Here is a 21,072-nt window from a genome sequence, read left to right as displayed (position 1 = left end):
TGTTATTACAATTGTGGATGTGCTTTTACCTGATACGTTAATGGATTTTTCATAATGCGTGTGATTAATAGAAACACTATAAGGATTTCTATATTTCTCTCTCTCTCTCCATGAGGCATGTCCGAATTGTCGAACTGCTTCAATCTGTGTTAGTGATGAATCATACCTTTCGACACTTGAATTCTTTTGAGTGTTAATTAATGTACTTGAAAATTTTTCCATGCTGATTGCACCGATTGACGGAAGAGACAAATTTGTTTTATCCATTACAGATCTATTTTTCTCATCAAAGCACTTGGACCCATTCAAAATTTAACAGTTAAGAAAAATAAATATTATGTATTAATTATTACGAATGATAAATTTTCAGATACTCTTCATATTCGTAATGTATGTTGCTTTTTTTCGCTTTACTTTATCTCTTCATTGAAATTAATGTTTGACAGTATGTGTGTGTGATAAATGATATTCAATTTGGAGGCTGCAGATATAACTTCGATAGCTCGTTTTCTTCGATATACATACTGATAAAATTTATATAGAAATTATTTGTGCATTTAAATTTGTAGAGGCGATCATGTCACAATAACGATATATACATAAAAGTATTATTATATGATGTATCCTGAAGAAATGCACTAAAAAAGTTAAATAAATTTGACAAATTACTCGATCTTCGTTATTGTGACACACAATCGTATGTATATCGAGGAAAAACGAGCTATCGAAGTTATATCTGCTGCATCCAAATTGAATATCATCTATCGACTAGTAAAGTGTTTTCCTGTTGAATGACCTCTTAGCCTATTTGTGAGACATATATATTATATCAATTACAAATATCCTTCTTAGTATTCGGAGACTTCTCGGTGCAAACGGAATCGCATTTGATTTATATACTTTTGGCATTCACAATTTGTGTGTATTAACTGTATTATTCTTACAAGATTGTAAGTTTTTACGTAGCATTGCATTTTAATTGACTTATTTAATATACACATGTAGGTAAGTGACCAGAAACAAAATATTTCTAATTCAGAACATAGAAAAATTTATAAAGCATGATAAATACAACTTTATTTTCTCAAATCTCTTTCTGCATAAGTAACTGTATCACTAACTTTTTTTACTCTGTCATTTTTTATTCTGTACAACATAAGTCTTTTCATGTGTAATAATTAATTATCATTACTGCAAAGTGCAAATAATTAACTGTGTATGTGTGCGCGCACAGCTTGCTTACATGTATTTGAGAATGTATATCATAACTGATAATAAATATAATATTTTAACATTTTAATGTTTCTCGGATTACTAGCGAATTACTTTAAGTTATAATTTCGTCTTTTTTTATAATTTTGTATTGCAAAAAGCATTTTTAAATATTTAATATGTTTTAATATGTTTAAGTATTTAACACATGTTTTGATAATATTCTATGAAATTATTTATATATATGCAAACAATATTACTATCTTTCCAAAAACTGTCAGAAATATTTTATTAATTTTATTTTTTCACGTTTCTTTTATTATACCTTACACTGAAAGAAAAGAATAATAGCAGTAACCATAATCAATAGCGTTATTTGGTGTCTACCATGTTTTTCTAAATGTTCTAACTGCATGATTGCTTATATCTTTGGCAATATACTATACATATAAAAATATATTGCTAACATTATATTAACGATTCCTATAAAATTAAGTGCCGTAACTATAATTATAATATCGCACAATTATTGTTCAAAATATCACACTTTGCTCTCATTGTCAGTATATCATGGTTTTTTCTCATTGTATTTTTTCAGTGTAAGTTACTTTAATCGTTATTATATACTTTTTTCTGTTATATAAAAATTAAGAACTATGTATTGCAAATATATATATTATAATTAAGATATTACAATTTTTTGGCTTGAATTATTCAAAATAAATCGTTACAAACAAGCTGCAGAGCCAGAGCTAGTTAGGCATGCTCAGTTTATTACTTTATATCACATTAACAATAAAATAGACGTTTCGATCATTCGGGTGTGGTCATCTTCAGTACAATTATTAAAAAAATAAAAAAAAAACTATTTTCTAGATTATATTACAATAAATTAGTCCTATAAAACGTTTCTTTCGAAAACATTTAAAGGGTAGTTGAAATCATATCTTCGAAGTCATACTTAATACCAATACAGTAAACCTCCAGGTCATTGAGCATTAATCTCAACAAAGTCGAAACGTCTATTTTATTGTTAATGTGATATAAAGTAATAAACTGAGCATGCCTAACTAGCTCTGGCTCTGCAGCTTGTTTGTAATGATTTATTTTGTATATATTTTATTTCTAACAAATATTTTTTCAGAAACTTTTCATATAAAGAAAACTAAATATGATATTCCGAAAGCCTTTAACAAATGGCCAAATAATAATCGCTACAATAGTACTTTGTACTATTGTAACTATTAATACCGAAAATGACACTGTTATCAATACCGAAAATAATACTACTATCAATACCGGAAATGACACTGGAGTTTATTTCCCGGACTCTATACCACTAATACCATTGCATTATGGTGCCAATATAAGATTTAGTTACGACACAAATGACATTATTGGTGAATGTAATATAACTATATATATTAATCGTCAAACGAAAAACATATCTATGCATCCAGTGACCTTCGCTATATTTAAAATTGCTCTGTATAAAGATCTTCTTAATGAGAAAATTTATCTTCCAAATTATTCATTTATTCATGAACAAAACATGCTTACGATTGATTTTACCAATATGCCAAACTTACCAAAATTTTTATCACCTGGAAGATACACTCTAATAATGGCATATATGCGTCACATAAATAATGACAAGAAATACATCACTGCATTTTCATACTCTAATGAAACTCCGGATAATATGTAAGTAAAAAAATATTTGAAACAAAATTATACTATACAGATTGTTTTCGCTAATATCCTTTTCAAAATATATTTATTAAAAACATTTATAAAAACATTTATAAAGAGAACATTCCAAAAATTGCATATTACATAAAATAGACATAATAGTACTCAAATGAATTCAACACTGCATTTCAAATTTGTTGATTTTAAGATGTAGAAATATTTGTCAAAATGGTATATTTGCAACATTCCGTACAGCGTTATAAATTATGATTCAACTTTTATGAAATCCAACACTTCTAGTCTATCCTTCATAGTTTATCCTTAGTCGATTATTGAGTATAATTATATTAAAAATTTTATATTTACCATATTGTTAAAATATGATAGGTTAAATGCGACAGGTGTTGATGTAATGACTGCTCAACAACTATTCCCATGCTGGGATAAGATAGCATTTAATGCCACCTATAAAATTTCCATCAAGCATCATAAAAATTACACAGCTTTGTCAAATATGCCTATACAAGCAACAGAAAATGACAAACTTGAATATGACATGATGTGGACACATTTTGAGAATTCATCTTCAATATTTATCGAACATGTAAAGGTTGTAATAACTTCATTCACTAAAATTCATACTTTGGTTGCAAACGTCACATTTTGGGGTAGAAAAAACATTACAGGCTATTTACATTTAGCGGAATGTATTGCCCAACAAGTTCTATACTTTTTAAAACGTGAAAATACTATAGACAAATTACCAAAAATAGACTATGTTGCATTATGGGATAATCAACACAATACCACTGAGACATGGGGACTAATTTTACACAGGTAATATTCAAAATTAAAATAAATTGATCAAAAATGATTATTAAATAATAAATGTAAAACTATCTAATAATATAATTTCAAAACTGAAAGATAAACATATTTTTATGTCATAATGTATAAATTAAAAAATAGTTGAAATCTATACAATTTCACTTGCGTCACAGTAAGAAAATATCATTACTTTTAGTTTAGATTAAAATTAAAAATAATCATTTTTTTCGTCAATTCAGATTTTATTTTAGCTTTAGAAGCATGAAAAATGACTGTGTGCTATAAGTTGTACATATAAAGCGACTGCAATAAGAGCTTTTATTATATCAGTTATTTTGTCGAAATTTATCAAAGTTCTTGTCTTTTAAAATCCAACGTTCTTTTTTATCCGTGAAGTTATTTATGAAAAATGTACAAAATTTCTTTTTTCTAGCTTTTGAAATAAAATCTGTATGTGACTGTATAAATAAACGTATAGATAATATTACGTTGTTTCATAAGTAAAATAAATTACATTGTTAAAAAAGTGACACAATAGCACAAAATTTTCAAAAGTCACTTTATTTCTACTTGTTATGAGATTAAGCTAAAAAAATCTTCAATACATTTTTTGCCAAAAACAGTTATAAAAAACAAAAAGGTTTATTCGTAACTTTGTAATAATTTGTTATATCCACAAAATAGAGAAAGAAACCTATTAAACAGTTTATTTACCGCAAACATTGTCGACGGACTTTTCATATTTGAAAACATTTTTTAGAGAAGCTGATATTATTCGCGACGAAGACTCAGATCCCATTGGGCGTAAATTGAAAGTGTCATACTTAATAACATATCAAATAGTATCTCTTTGGTATAGTGATGTGTTGCTGTGGTCGAAAACAGGTTTTATCAGATTGCTTGCAACGTATATTTTATATCAGGTTTATTTTATTCTTATTATTGATATACTACATTTGATAAACATTTGCACAATCAGAGCCAATTGTCTTGACTTTGACATACGTTACCAAAGCCAATTGTTCTAAGTAACAAGAAAAACGTTTTCGTCACTCATTATTTATTAAAAAGTTGTTAAGAAAAGAAGTTTACTGAATAGATCGTAATTTTATGACACCATCTATATTTAGTAAAATGAACTTTTATTCTTAGCAGATTTATTTATTTAAACATGGTAAACAGAACGCATGGCAGGAAAAAAGCTTTGCCTCCCTCTTTCTGTATTCTGATGAAAATCTTATCCCCTACTCAACTCTCTCTCTCTCCAATATCTTTTGGAGAATAGTTTAGTGTAGAGACTTTTCCCCTCTTATTCTTGAGTTTGTTTGTAATAATTATTCCTGCATTGTAAAACAAGTGATAATGATCTTTAATGTGTATGTGTATATGTGTGCATATACGTTATTTTTTGACACCGAAAGCACATAATACCTCGTTTTGCATTTAATACAAATATATGATAAGATTTTCATTATTGTATGCCAAATAAAGAAATGCATGTAGCAACATATGACGCTATGAATTATAACAGAAATTGCGTACTTTATATTACTCTTATAACACAAGTAAAAGGAAAAGATTTGCTACTTTATGACAGCATATGACCTTTCGTCAAAACTTCTGCGCAAGAAAAATTAGAGGAATATTTATTTGAAGTACTAATTGTTAATAACTTTATATTGTTCAAAGCTTTTAAACATAGAGTGACGACTAAATACATACATCAATTTACCACGTTTAAATAAATAAATTTGTTAAGAGTTTGTTATGTATGATATACGTAAATGTTAAAAAGTTACGTTGTATTCATTAAACTTTTTTCGTTAATAACTATTTAGTAAACAATATAATTTATGATAAAAAAGAGTTTATTTGCAACGATCAGTCGTGCTGTATTGCTTAAAATTGTAATTTGTTGACTAAATATTTATCTCATTATTTAAAATTTTTCAGATTTCTCAAGATTATGACATAATGAATTTATTTATTGTCGAAACACAACGGGAATCCTTTCTCTTTGCTACTTCTTCTAATGAATATGAAAAGAATTCACTTAATTATATTGTAGATTATATAAAACGTAAGTTTGCAAAATATAAGTAAAATCCTACAAAAGATTAAGATAAATATAATTAAATAATACTGTTGAATAACATTCAACTTTTCAAATTTTATAAAAATAAATAAAAAATTGATCTACACACGATTTAAAATACAATGTACTGACATACATAAATTTCATTATAAAAGAAATATATCTTAACTTTACAAAAATATGTATTTCAAAGTACTTAACAAGCACATTATAATTTTAATTCTTTCAGCATCCAATATATGGCGCATGTTGTACCATTTGATAACTCCTGATATGTTTTGGACTGGTATTCGCACATATGTTAATAGCAAACAGTAAGTAATATCTCTTTATTTCTTTTGCTTGAAAATAATAACATAAATTAAATATTGAAGAAGAATAACGTATTAAAAATTTTACTATCCAAAAATATAAATTTAAATTTCTTTAAACCTATCTTAAGAAGTTATTTCAAATCTAGAATACTGTTGATTTAACAGCAACAACATAACGTTGATTTTCAAAGAAAGACAACAAAACTGATATATCTTGTTTTTGTAAGTTAACTCTTAGCAAAAAATACAAAATAAAAATTTATATACTAGATACCGCCCCCTATTAAATGGTATTATAATTTTTATTGTCTGTAACCTTTAAGAGCTTATATTAACGTTTTTCGAAACCACATAAAAATTGCACTTGAAAAGGTGGAGTTCCAAAACCGATAAATCTACTGAAAATTATAGAGCATATTAGGAATATAAAATTGTATTGTTTTAAGTTGTTAAGTAATGTATTAAGTTGTTTAATATTCAATACAAATCTATTCTACATTGTTTTTAATTGCAATACATAAAAACCAAATAATGTTGTTGATACATTAATTATATGTTAATGGCATTTCCTTTTTGCGTGTGATGTATCTATACAAACCAGATAAACAAGACCGGATTTAGATTGTAGGGGGCCCCTAAGCACTGGCTTTAAAGAGGGCCTTTTTAATTTTTTCCGTCAATTTAATACTTGTATGAAATTAGTTGTATGGAACCTTTGAGGCCTTTGCTGGCTTTTGAAGCAACTGCTTATATTGCTTATGCCAAACTTCGGCCCTGCAGATAAATATAATTCAAGTTTTTGTTTTTAAAGTGGAATTTATATGTAGATCAATTTATATTAATTTAAGTACATAGCAATAAATCATCCACTGTAGAGTATGTCGGTTTTCAGTACATTTTAATCACGTCCTCCAATTCGTACCGTGCATATAATAAGCAATAAAGACGAAAATTAAAGTAAAATATTTTTGAAAAGCTACTAGCATGTAAAATAACATAATAATTTCAAAAAAAATAATTATTGTTATTTAGATTTCATAATTTTCCAAAAAAGTTATAGAAACAGAGATTTTAAACTTAAAGAATTTGAATATTGCTAATTACTAATATGTAAATAAAAAGTAATATTCAAATATATAAATTAATATTTTAATATACTAATTAATAATTTTGTGTTTAGCAGACAAAAAATTTTTGCTAAAAATTCACATAATATATAATTTTATACAAATTTTCCATTTTACAGATATAATCAAACAGATGATTTAAGGAATATGACGCAAATTATTTTACATGCATATCCAGATAATACAAATGTATTTATTATAAAAGAATTTATATCTCTTTGGATGGTGGAAAACTATTATTATCCTATGTTGTACGTGACACGAAACTATTCGACTGACAAGACAGTATTCGAATATCGCGATTTTACTGACAAGGACACAAAACATCTTCGAACATTTGTGACATATACGTCAAAATCAATGCTGAACTTTGAAGAGATTTTTGTCAATAAATCCTTTTGGATATTACCGCAAAGATCGATAGTAATAACGGAAAAATTTGATGAAAATGATTGGATTATAGTCAATTTACAACAAATAGGTATGTATAAAACATTAATGTTATTATGTGTGTTTTATTTCGGTATCTTTTTTGCTTTTTAATGTTACGCACCTTAATGTTCGTCACACATGCACTCGCATACTCGCAAGTGCGCGTGTTACTCATGCTTGCAAGCAAACATTCTCACACATTAATCGCTCCTACACTTTTTTCAAACAAGTTGTTTAAAATATTTTATTAAATAATAAATAATCTGAGGAATTGTTTCACAAAAAACAATAAAAATTATTTAATAATTATTTTTTGATAAATTTTTTCAAGAGATTTTAATCATAAAAGCTTTCTTTTTTATTATAGGATATTATCGTGTTAATTATGATACTGATAATTGGCTTAAACTTGCGCAGTACATGAATTCTACGAAATATATCGACATACATGTTCTCAATCGAGCGCAAATCATAGATGATGCGTTTCACTTGTTCATACGTTATCAACTTAATTATGCTACGTTTTGGAAAATTACCGCATTTTTAGCGCTAGAAACGAATTATGTAGTATGGTATCCGATGTTTAAAGCTTTTGAATATATGACTTTTATAGTTTCAATGAAAGATGCTAATGACTTGAAGGTAGGTAGTAGCAAATTCCCATAAGAAAAATTGCATCATAATATTATTATAAATGCAGGATAATTCAATACAATCTGATGTCCTTGAAATGTCGTATTCTTGAGCGATTTTTAAAATAATTTTTTTTTAACAAAATTTTGTTCGAAGGTTTATTTTGTGATATAATTGAAAAAGCTAAATTTCGGGCAAAATTTTGCAAAAATTGTTTTAGAAATCGTTCAAGAATATGATATTTCAAGAACATCAGGTTGTTTTAAATTATTTTGTAAATTTATATATGTATAAATATACAAAAAATATACATATCTTTTATAGAGAACAATAGATTGAAATTTATATTATTTATCAATTTTTAGGAAAAGATGGAAAAATTATTGAGTGGAATTCTGTATCGAATAAAATACGAACCACAACCACACGAAAGCGTTCTAATCCAACGTTTAAGAGAGGAAGCCGTAAAATGGGCATGTATTATTCGTAACAAAAATTGTAGAAAAGTAGCCAATATGCAAATGACAAGAGATCTATATTCTGAAAGTGCCACGTATGTTTTACATCCACAATATTTATATGAACAATTTCTGTTGCAATACGTATACTTACATTATATACATCAAATACTGTACTAGATAAACTATTTTTTCATAAAATACACTGAATTTTTGTAAAAAATTTTTTTTTTCTGTTAACGCAGTTTTGTAACGCAATCAGAATGGAAAGCATGGATGTATTGTAATGGTTTAGTGTCAGCGAACAGCACCATTTGGCACGCTGTATGGAAGAAATGGACAGCAACACCTAATGATATAAATTTTTTAGAATATTTAAGTTGCAGTGAAGATCCTATAGTCATTTCTGATTATTTGCAGCTGAATTTGATTGATAGTTTTTTATTACAACACAACAATACACGTGCTCACATATTTCTTTTTATCGTTGCGCGGCATGCAAGCAACGATACAGTTTGCGATTTTATATTGCAAAATCTCAAAAATAATACATTTATGTTTACTTCCAACACGTAATAATAATTTCTTTGCAAATAAATCTTAGTATTTATATAAATTTTTGTTATATTTATAAATTTTACACTCCAGCGGCATTTTTATTCTTATTGTTTTTTTAAATGACAATATTTATCACTTTATTTTTTTGCAGGCAAGCCGACCAAATTGCAACATTAATTGTCATTATTACGCATCAACATGTTGTAAAGCAATTAAATAAGGTATATTTTTTTAACTTAAATAACACTTTTATTTTTTAACTACTTTAATATTAAGCTTATTTTTACTAGACTTTTCATGTACATGACATTATGTTTAACACAGCAATTAATACTCTCATAAACTGTAGTGCAAAAAAGTTTTAGGTTTACTGAAATTATCGAAATAATTTGTTTTAGGTACTTGAATTTACGAAAGTTAATTTGGGAGAAAAGCAACTAGTTGATGCTGTTGACGCAAAAATTAAAAAACGAAGATCGGAGTACGGAAAAAAAAACAGAAATTATGGGATCATCGGTCTATTACGGCCTAGATAATATTTGTTTTATTTTATTATTTCTTTTTAAAAGCAAATTTTTGTTGGAGCAGATATTTGTTTTTTTAGATTTGCAATAAAAAAAACAAAAAATTATCAAAAATTATTTGACAACTTTATAAGCTTTATAGTCTATATTGAAAAAAGAATCGATTCTGAAGTAAAGAAAGTGTTTGGGAAAGTGTAATGTAAATGTACTTGCAAAAAAATAATTTTTGTCAAGAATAAAATGATATAAAATAAAATATTTTAAACGTTTGTATTCCTACGCCAAAACTTTTTAAATATCTGAAGTAGTAGAAAAAATAATATTAATATTTGCATTTAATTGTTTATATAAATTTATCTGACACTCAAAAAAATGATCTTGCAATAATAGCTAAAATTTTCTAGGTGTAAAAAATTAACTAAAACAGATAAATGATTAGCAACTGTTGTGATATTGCATATGTAATTACTTAATCAGTTTAGATGACAGAAACAGAATATATATCTGTATTGTTTGTCAACTTTAAAAAGAAAGTTTCTCTAAAGCGCCTATTTATATAAGATCAATCACGTGTTAAATCATGCAATGAATAACATTTAGCAATGGTACCTAAATTTTTCAGAAGCTATTGCTAGAACATTACTGCTATAAATTCTATATGTGACAAACAATGTTTTCATAGATACGAAAAATAGCGATACATTCTTGTTGCGATATCTAGAAATCTGACTACATCAGCGAAATATTTTTTTGAGTGTGAATCAAAAGTTGTATCTATCATATTATATTGTAAACGATTCTTTACTATTGGCAATTGTCAATGTATCGAACTCACAATTTTATTTGTTAATATTTATTTATCGGTAATAAAAGTACATCTAAATTTCACCTAGAAAAAGTCGCTGTTTTTCTGAAACACTTAATTTATAACGAGTAGCAAAATATGATTTCTTCTACCGATTCGATGATAAAAAACATTTTTGAAATTATCGTCGTTTAATTGGTTTTATTTTCGGATAAAGAATATTGCTTATTTAAAGTTGTAAAAACGCATTTCATGAACGGGGCACAATCTTACACTGTTTTAAGTAGATCGCAACAGTCTTAAACAATCCGTAGCAGTCCTGCGACATCTAAAGCAATTCAAGAAATCGACAAATTCAAAATCATCTAAAAAAAAGAGAAATCCGACGGACTAAACAGATCGAGTGGTGAAAAACAAATTATGGGGCACATTTCTGACGATATCTCTTGCAATAAACATAATTTGGTAGATTCATGTTTTTAATTTGCTGGTCTTTAGTTCTTCCTTTAATCATGCAAGACAAATGTGCAATAACAGACCTTGCCACACATTTGGACAATCACTAAACCGCCAGCAATTACTCGACATTCGTTATTGTGACACACAATCGTATGTATATGGAACTATAGAGCTATCGAAGTTATATCTGCTGCCACCAAATTAAATATCATCTTCTATCGACTAGTAAAGTGTTTGCCTGTTGAATGACCTCTTAGCCTGTTTGTGAGACATATATAATATCAATTACAAGTATCTTTCTTAGTATTCGGCGACTTCTCGGTGCAAATGGAATAGCAGTTTGATTTATATACTCCTGGCATTCACGATTTGTGTGTATTAACTGTATTATTCTTACAAGATTGTAAGTTTTTACGTAGCATTGCATTTTAATTGACTTATTTAATATATATATGTAGGTAAGTGACCAGAAACAAGATATTTCTAATTCAGAACATAAAAAAATTTATAAAGCATGATGAATACAACTTTATTTTTTCAAATCTCTTTCTGCATAAGTAACTGTATCACTAATTTTCTTTTTACTTTTTTATTTTTTATTTTGTACAGCATAAGTCTTTTCATGTGTAATAATTAATTATCATTACTGCAAAGTGCAACTAATTAACTGTGTATGTGTGTGCGCACAGCTTGCTTACATGTATTTGAGAATGTATATCATAACTGATAATAAATATAATATTTTAACATTTTAATGTTTCTCGGATTACTAGCGAATTACTTTAAGTTATCGAATTACTTTAAGTTATAATTTCATCTTTTTTTGTATTCTTGTATTGCAAAAAGCATTTTTAAATATTCAATATGTTTTAATGTGTTTAAGTATTTAACATGTTTTGATAATATTCTATGAAATTATTCATATATATGCAAACAATATTACTATTTTTCCAAAAACTGTCAGTAATATTTTATTAATTTTAATTTTTCATGTTTCTTTTATTATATCTTACACTGAAAGAAAAGAATAATAGCAGTAACCATAATCAATAGCGTTATTTGGTGTCTACCATGTTTTTCTAAATGTTCTAACTGTATGATTGCTTACATCTTTGGCAATATACTATACATTTAAAAATATATTGCTAACATTATATTAACGATTCCTATAAAATTAAGTGCCGTAACTATAATTATAATATCATACAATTATTGTTTAAAATATCACATTTTGCTCTCAGTATATCATGGTTTTTTTTGTATTTTTTCAGTGTAAGTTACTTTAATCGTTATTATATACTTTTTTCTGTTATATAAAAATTAAGAATTATGTATTGCAAATGTATATATTTTAATTAAGATATTACAATTTTTCGGCTTGAATTATTCAAAATAAATCGTTACAAACAAGCTGCAGAACCAGAGCTAATTAGGCATGCTCAGTTTATTACTTTATATCACATTAACAATAAAATAGACGTTTCGACCATTTGGGTGTGGTCATCTTCAGTACAATTATTAAAAAAATTAAAAAAAAACTATTTTCTAGATTATATTACAATAAATTAGTCCTATAAAACGTTTCTTTCGAAAACATTTAAAGGGTAGTTGAAATCATATCTTCAAAGTCATACTTAATACCAATACAGTAAACCTCCAGGTCATTGAGCATTAATCTCAACAAAGTCGAAACGTCTATTTTATTGTTAATGTGATATAAAGTAATAAACTGAGCATACCTAACTAGCTCTGGCTCTGCAGCTTGTTTGTAACGATTTATTTTGTATATATTTTATTGCTAACAAATATTTTTTCAGAAACTTTTTATATAAAGAAAACTAAATATGATATTCCGAAAGCCTTTAATAAATGGCGAAATAATGTTAATCGCTACAATAGCACTTTGCACTGCTGTCGATCCCGAGCTTGAGACTGCAATTCATTTACCGCATTCTATACCATTAATACCATTGCATTATAATGCCAAAATAAAATTTAGTTACGAAACAAATGACATTATTGGTGAATGTAATATAACTATATATATTAATCGTCAAACGGAAAATGTATCTATGCATCCAGTGACCTTCGCTATATTTAAAATTTATTTGTATAAAGACTTTGATAGTGAAAAAACTTATATTCCAAATTATTCATTTATTCATAAGCGGAACATGCTTACGATTGATTTTACCAATATGCCAGAATTACCAGAATTTTTAACACCTGGAAGGTATACTCTAATAATGGCGTATATGCGTCACATAAATAATGACAAGAAATACATCTCTGCATTTTCATACTCTAAGGAAATTCCGGATAATATGTGAGTAAAAAAATATTTGAAACAAAATTATACTATACAGATTATTTTCGATAATATCCTTTTCAAAATATATTTATTAAAAACATTTATAAACCGGATGACATTCTGAGAATTGCGTATTACATAAAATAGACATAATAGTACTCAAATGAATTCAACACTGCATTTCAAATTTGTTGATTTCTAGATGTAGAAATATATGTCAAATTTTGACATTTGCAACATTCTGTACAGCGTTATAAACTATGATTCAATTTTTATGAAATCCAACACTTTTAGTCTGTCCTCCATAGTTTATCCGTAATCGATTATTGAATATAATTATATTTAAAATTTATCATATTGTTAAAATATGATAGATTAAATGCGACAGGTGTTGATGTAATGACTGCTCAACAACTATTCCCATGCTGGGACAAGATAGCATTTAATGCCACCTATAAAATTTCCATCAAGCATCATAAAAATTACACAGCTTTGTCAAATATGCCTATACAAGCAACAGAAAATGACAAACTTGAATATGACATGATGTGGACACATTTTGAAAAATCATCTTCAATATTTATCGAACATATAAAGGTTGTAATAACTTCATTCACTAGAATTCATACTTCGGTTGCAAACGTCACATTTTGGGGTAGAAAAAACATTACAGGCTATTTACATTTAGCGGAATGTATTGCCCAACAAGTTCTATACTTTTTAAAACGTGAAAATACTATAGACAAATTACCAAAAATAGACTATGTTGCATTATGGGATAATCAACACAATACCACTGAGACATGGGGACTAATTTTACACAGGTAATATTCAAAACTAAAATAAATTGATCAAAAATAATTATTAAATAAGAAATGTAAAACTATCGAATAATATAATTTCAAAACTGAAAAATAAACATATTTTTATGTCACAATGTATAAATTAGAAAATAGTTGAAATCTATACAATTTCACTTGCGTCACATTAAGAAAATATCATTACTCTTAGTTTAGATTAAAATTAGAAATAATCATTTTTTTCGTCAATTCAGATTTTATTTTAGCTTTAGAAGCATGAAAAATGACTGTGTGCTATAAGTTGTACATATAAAGCGACTGCAATAAGAGCTTTTATTATAACAGTTATTTTGTCCAAATTTATCAAAGTTCTTGTCTTTTAAAATCCAACGTTCTTTTTTATCCGTGAAGTTATTTATGAAAAATGTACAAAATTTCTTTTTTCTAGCTTTTTGAAATAAAATCTGTATGTGACTGTATAAATAAACAGATAATATTACGTCGTTTCATAAGTAAAATAAATTACATTGTTAAAAAAGTGACATAATAGCACAAAATTTTTAAAAGTTACTTTATTTCTACTTGTTATGAGATTAAGCTAAAAAAATCTTCAATACATTTTTTGCCAAAAATAGTTATAAAAAACACAAAGGTTTATTCGTAACTTTGTAATAATTTGTTATATCCACAAAATAAAGAATCTATTACACAATTTATTTACCGCAAACATTGTCGACGGACTTTTCATATTTGAAAACATTTTTTAGAGAAGCTGATATTATTCGCGACAAAGACTCAGATCCCATTGGGCGTAAATTGAAAGTGTCATACTTAATAACATATCAAATAGTATCTCTTTGGTATAGTGATGTGTTGCTGTGGTCGAAAACAGGTTTTATCAGATTGCTTGCAACGTATATTTTATATCAGGTTTATTTTATTCTTATTATTGATATACTACATTTGGTAAACATTTGCACAATCAGAGCCAATTGTCTTGACTTTGACATACGTTACCAAAGCCAATTGTTCTAAGTAACAAGAAAAACGTTTTCGTCACTCATTATTTATTAAAAAGTTGTTAAGAAAAGAAGTTTACTGAATAGATCGTAATTTTATGACACCATCTATATTTAGTAAAATGAACTCTTATTCTTAGCAGATTTATTTATTTAAACATGGTAAACAAAACGCGTGGCAGGAAAAAAGCTTTGCTTCCCTCTTTCTGCATTCTGATGAAAATCTTATCCCCTTTCCCAACTCTCCAATATCTTTTGGAGAATAGTTTAGTGTAGAGACTTTTCCTCTCTTATTCTCGAATTTGTTTGTAATAATTATTCCTGCATTGTAAAACAAGTGATAATGATCTTTAATGTGTATGTGTATATGTGTGCATATATGTTTGTTTTTGACACCGAGGGCACATAATACCTCGTTTTGCATTTAATACAAATATATGATTAGATTTTCATTATTGTATGCCAAATAAAGAAATGCATGTAGCAACATATGACGCTATAAATTATAACAAAAATTGCGTACCTTATATTACTCTTATAACACAAGTAAAAGGAAAAGATTTGCTACTTTATGACAGCGTATGACCTTTCGTCAAAACTCTTGCGCAGGAAAAATTAGAAGAATATTTATTTAAAGTACTAATTGTTAATAACTTTATATTGTTCAAAGCTTTTAAACATAGAGTGACGACTAAATACATACATCAATTTACCACGTTTAAATAAATAAATTTGTTAAGAGTTTATTATGTATGATATACGTAAATGTTAAAAAGTTACGTTGTATTCATTAAACTTTTTTCGTTAATAACTATTTAGTAAACAATATAATTTATGATAAAAAAGAGTTTATTTGCAACGATCAGTCGTGTTGTATTGCTTAAAATTGTAATTTGTTGACTAAATATTTATCTCATTATTTAAAATTTTTCAGATTTCTCAAGATTATGACATAATAAATTTATTAATTGTCGAAACACAACGGGAATCCCTTCTCTTTGCTACTTCTTCTAATGAATATGAAAAGAATTCACTTAATTATATTGTAGATTATATAAAACGTAAGTTTGCAAAATATAAGTAAAATCCTACAAATGGTTAAAATAAATATAATTAAATAATACTGTTAAATAATATTCAACTTTTTAAATTTTATAAAAATAAATAAAAAATTGATCTACACACGATTTAAAATACAATGTACTGACATACATAAATTTCATTATAAAAGAAATATATCTTAACCTTACAAAAATATGTATTTCAAAGTACTTAACAAGCACATTATAATTTTAATTCTTTCAGCATCCAATATATGGCGCATGTTGTACCATTTGATAACTCCTAATATGTTTTGGACTTGTATCCGCACATATGTTAATAGCAAACAGTAAGTAATATCTATTTATTTCTTTTGCTTGATAATAATAACATAAATTAAATATTGAAGAAGAATAACGTATTAAAAATTTTACTATCCAAAAGTATAAATTTAAATTTCTTCAAACCTATCTTAAAAAGTTATTTCAAATCTAGAATACTGTTGATTTAACAGCAACAACATAACGTTGATTTTCAAAAAAAGACAACAAAACTGATATATCTTGTTTTTGTAAGTTATCTCTTAGCAAAAAATACAAAATAAAAATTTATATACTAGATACCGCCCCCTATTAAATGGTATTATAATTTTTATTGTCTGTAATCTTTAAGAGCTTATATTAACGTTTTTCGAAACCACATAAAAATTGCACTTGAAAAGGTGGAGTTCCAAAACCGACAAGTCTACTGAAAATTATAGAGTATATTAGGAATATAAAATTGTATTGCTATAAAGTTGTTAAGTAATGTATTAAGTTGTTTAATATTCAATACAAATCTATTCTACATTGTTTTTAATTGCAATACATAAAAATCAAATAATGTTGTTGATACATTAATTATATGTTAATGGCATTTCCTTTTTGCGTGTGATGTATCTATACAAACCAGATAAACAAGACCGGATTTAGATCGTAGGGGGCCCGTAAGCACTGGCTTTAAAGAGGGCTTTCTTAATTTTTTCCGTCAATTTAATACTCGTATGAAATTAGTTGTATGGAACCTTTGAGGCCTTTGCTGGCCTTTGAAGCAATTGCTTATATTGCTTATGCCAAACTTCGGCCCTGCAGATAAATATAATTCAAGTTTTTGTTTTTAAAGTGGAATTTATGTAGGTCAATTTATATTAATTTAAGTACATAGCAATAAATCATCCACTGTAGAGTATGTTGGTTTTCAGTACATTTTAATCACGTCCTCCAATTCGTACCGTGCATATAATAAGCAATAAAGACGAAAATTAAAGTAAAATATTTTTGAAAAGCTACTAGCATGTAAAATAACATAATAATTCCAAAAAAAATAATTATTGTTATTTAGATTTCCTAATTTTTCAAAAAAGTTATAGAAACAGAGATTTTAAACTTAAAGAATTTAAATATTGCTAATTACTAATATGTAAATAAAAAGTAATATTCAAATATATAAATTAATATTTTATTATACTAATTAATAATTTTGTGTTTAGCAGACAAAAAATTTTTGCTAAAAATTCACATAATATATAATTTTATAAAAATTTTCCATTTTACAGATATAATCAAACAAACGATTTAAGGAATATGACGCAAATTATTTTACATGCATATCCAGATAATACAAATGTACTTATTATAAAAAAATTTATATCTCTTTGGATGGTGGAAAACTATTATTATCCTATGTTGTACGTGACACGAAACTATTCGACTCACAAGACAGTATTCGAATATCGCAATTTTACTGACAAGGACACAAAACATCTTCGAACATTTGTGACATATACGTCAAAATCAATGCTGAACTTTGAAAAGATTTTTGTCAATAAATCCTTTTGGATATTACCGCAAAGATCGATAGTAATAACGGAAAAATTTGATGAAAATGATTGGATTATAGTCAATTTACAACAAATAGGTATATATAAAACATTAATGTTGTTATGTTTTATTTCGGTATTTTTTTTGCTTTTTAATGTTACGCACCCCTTAATGTTCGTCACACATGCACTCGCATACTCGCAAGTGCGCGTGTTACTCATGCTTGCAAGCAAACATTCTCACACATTAATCGCTCCTACACTTTTTTCAACCAAGTTATTTAAAATATTTTATTAAATAATAAATAATCTGAGGAATTGTTTTACAAAAAACAATAAAAATTATTTAATAATTATTTTTTGATAAATTTTTTGAAGAGATTTTAATCATGAAAGCTTTCTTTTTTATTATAGGATATTATCGTGTTAATTATGATACTGATAATTGGCTTAAACTTGCGCAGTACATGAATTCTACGAAATATATCGACATACATGTTCTCAATCGAGCGCAAATCATAGATGATGCGTTTCACTTGTTCATACGTTATCAACTTAATTATGCTACGTTTTGGGAAATTACCGCATTTTTAGCGCTAGAAACGAATTATGTAGTATGGTATCCGATGTTTAAAGCTTTTGAATATATGACTTTTATAGTTTCAATGAAAGATGCTAATGACTTGAAGGTAGGTAGTAGCAAATTCCCATAAGAAAAATTGCATCATAATATTATTATGAATGCAGGATAATTCAATACAAACTGATGTCCTGAAATGTCGTATTCTTGAGCGATTTTTAAAATAATTTTTTTTTAACAAAATTTTGTTCGAAGGTTTATTTTGTGATATAATTGAAAAAGCTAAATTTCGGGCAAAATTTTGCAAAAATTGTTTTAGAAATCGTTCAAGAATATGATATTTCAAGAACATCAGGTTGTTTTAAATTATTTTGTAAATTTATATATGTATAAATATACAAAAAATATACATATCTTTTATAGAAAACAATAGATTGAAATTTATATTATTTATCAATTTTTAGGAAAAGATGGAAAAATTATTGAGTGGAGTTCTGTATCGAATAAAATACGAACCACTACCATACGAAAGCGTTCTCATCAAATGTTTAAGAGCGGAAGCCATAAAATGGGCATGTATTATTGCTAACAAAGAATGCAGAGAAGTAGCCAATATGCAAATGACAAGAGATCTATATTCTGAAAGTGGCACGTATGTTTTACAACCACAATACTTATATAAACAATTTCTGTTGCATTACGTATACTTATATTCTATACGTCAAATACTGTACTAGATAAATTATTTTATCACAAAATAAGCTAAATTTTTGTAAAAAATTCATTTTTCTGGTAACGCAGTTTTGTAACGCAATCAGAATGGAAAGCATGGATGTATTGTAATGGTTTGGTGTCAGCCAACAGCACTATTTGGTATGACGTATATGACAAATGGACAGCAACACCTGATAATATAAAATTTTTGGAATATTTAACTTGCAGTGAAAATCCTGAAATCATTTCTAATTACTTGTTTCTAAATTCGATTGATAGTATTTTATTACAACACAACAATACACGTGTTCACATATTTCTTCTTACCGTTGCAAAGCATGCAAGAAACGATATAGTTTGCGATTTTATTTTGCAAAATCTCAATAATAATACACTTATGTTTATCTCCAACAAGTAATAATAATTTTTTTATAATTATATCTTTATATTTATAATTTTTATCCACCAGTGTGTTTTTTATTCTTATTGCCTTTTTAAATAACAATATTTATCACTTTACTTTTTCGCAGGCAAACCGACAAAATTGCAACATTAATTGTCATTATTACGCATCAATATGTTGTAGAGCAATTGAATAAGGTATATTTTTTTAACTTAAATGACACTTTCTCGTCTTAACTACTTTAATATTAAACTTACTTTTATTAGACTTCTTATGTACATGACATTATCTTTAACACAGTAATTAATGCTCTCATAAACTGTAGTGCAAAAAAGTTTTAGGTTTACTGAAATTATCGAAATAATTTGTTTTAGGTACTTGAATTTACGAAAGTTATTTTGAGAGAAAAGCAACTAGTTGATGCTGTTAACGCAAAAATTAAAAAACGAAGATCGGAGTACGGAAAAAAAAGCAGAAATTATGGGATCATCGGTCTACTACGGCCTAGATAATATTTGTTTTATTTTATTATTCCTTCTTAAAAGCAAATTTTTGTTGGAGCAAATATTTGTTTTTTTCGATTTGCAATAAAAAAAACAAAGAATTATCAAAGATTATTTGACAGCTTTATAAGCCTTATAGTCTATATTGAAAAAAGAATCGATTCTGAAGTAAAGAATGTGTTTGGGAAAGTGTAATGTAACTTGCAAAAAAATAATTTTTGTCAAGAATAAAATGATATAAAATAAAATATTTTAAACGTTTGTATTCCTACGCCAAAACTTTTTTAATATCTGAAGTAGTAGAGAAGATAATATTAATATTTGCATTTAATTGTTTATATGAAATTATCTGAGAAAGCCGTCATACATGAATCAAAAGTTGTATCTATCATATTATATTGTAAGCAATTCTTTACTATTGGCAATTGTCAATGTATCGAACTCACAATTTTATTTGTTAATATTTATTTATCGGTAATAAAAGTACTAAATTTCACCTAGAAAAAGTCATTGTTTTTCCGAAACACTTAATTTATAACGAGTAGCAAAATATGATTTCTTCTACCGATTCGATGATAAAAAACATTCTTGAAATTATCGTCGTTTAATTGGTTTTATTTTCGGATAAAGAATATTGCTTATTTAAAGTTGTAAAAACGCATTTCATGAACGGGGCACAATCTTACACTGTTTTAAGTAGATCGCA

At 26.7% G+C, this 21,072-nt stretch overlaps 2 protein-coding genes across 7 annotated transcripts; both read left to right on the top strand.

Annotated features, from left to right (window-relative positions):
* The first annotated feature begins 129 nt into the window (after nucleotides 1-129).
* Nucleotides 130-20,616, top strand: LOC137001464 (glutamyl aminopeptidase-like). 6 transcript variants are annotated; one of them, XM_067360357.1, is made up of 12 exons: nucleotides 130-1,001; nucleotides 12,955-13,463; nucleotides 13,823-14,272; nucleotides 15,016-15,178; nucleotides 16,202-16,328; nucleotides 16,573-16,657; nucleotides 17,903-18,264; nucleotides 18,581-18,855; nucleotides 19,211-19,398; nucleotides 19,548-19,874; nucleotides 19,991-20,060; nucleotides 20,238-20,616. In XM_067360357.1, exons 2-12 carry the CDS (start codon nucleotides 12,982-12,984, stop codon nucleotides 20,373-20,375), a joined length of 2,667 nt encoding a protein of 888 aa, XP_067216458.1. In that variant the 5' UTR covers nucleotides 130-1,001; nucleotides 12,955-12,981; the 3' UTR covers nucleotides 20,376-20,616. The 6 variants fall into 6 exon arrangements, with proteins under 6 accessions (XP_067216458.1, XP_067216460.1, XP_067216461.1 ...); XM_067360358.1 differs by lacking the exon at nucleotides 130-1,001 and adding an exon at nucleotides 11,055-11,540; XM_067360356.1 differs by lacking the exon at nucleotides 130-1,001 and adding an exon at nucleotides 11,055-11,591.
* LOC105674280 (aminopeptidase N-like) lies at nucleotides 865-10,662 on the top strand. Its single transcript, XM_067360345.1, has 12 exons — nucleotides 865-1,005; nucleotides 2,357-2,916; nucleotides 3,292-3,741; nucleotides 4,493-4,655; nucleotides 5,686-5,812; nucleotides 6,057-6,141; nucleotides 7,388-7,749; nucleotides 8,068-8,342; nucleotides 8,699-8,886; nucleotides 9,037-9,363; nucleotides 9,501-9,570; nucleotides 9,748-10,662. The coding sequence occupies exons 2-12, from the start codon at nucleotides 2,384-2,386 to the stop codon at nucleotides 9,883-9,885; spliced, it is 2,718 nt and encodes a 905-aa protein (XP_067216446.1). The 5' UTR covers nucleotides 865-1,005; nucleotides 2,357-2,383; the 3' UTR covers nucleotides 9,886-10,662.
* Nucleotides 20,617-21,072: the final 456 nt, after the last annotated feature.

Source organism: Linepithema humile, chromosome 8 (genome assembly GCF_040581485.1).
Source record: "Linepithema humile isolate Giens D197 chromosome 8, Lhum_UNIL_v1.0, whole genome shotgun sequence".
Taxonomy (NCBI): Eukaryota; Metazoa; Arthropoda; class Insecta; order Hymenoptera; family Formicidae; genus Linepithema; species Linepithema humile.
Note: the sequence above shows the minus strand (reverse complement) of the source record. Positions and strands in the feature narration are given on the sequence as shown.

Coding starts and splice junctions, on each gene's coding strand:
- LOC137001464 (XM_067360357.1), top strand. CDS start 12,982: ATGATATTCCGAAAGCCTTTAATAAATGGCGAAATAATGTTAATCGCT. Junction 19,399..19,547: donor CTATATTCTGAAAGTGGCAC/GTATGTTTTACA, acceptor CTGGTAACGCAG/TTTTGTAACGCAATCAGAAT. Junction 20,061..20,237: donor TTGTAGAGCAATTGAATAAG/GTATATTTTTTT, acceptor AATTTGTTTTAG/GTACTTGAATTTACGAAAGT.
- LOC105674280 (XM_067360345.1), top strand. CDS start 2,384: ATGATATTCCGAAAGCCTTTAACAAATGGCCAAATAATAATCGCTACA. Junction 2,917..3,291: donor AATGAAACTCCGGATAATAT/GTAAGTAAAAAA, acceptor AAAATATGATAG/GTTAAATGCGACAGGTGTTG. Junction 7,750..8,067: donor AGTCAATTTACAACAAATAG/GTATGTATAAAA, acceptor TTTTTATTATAG/GATATTATCGTGTTAATTAT.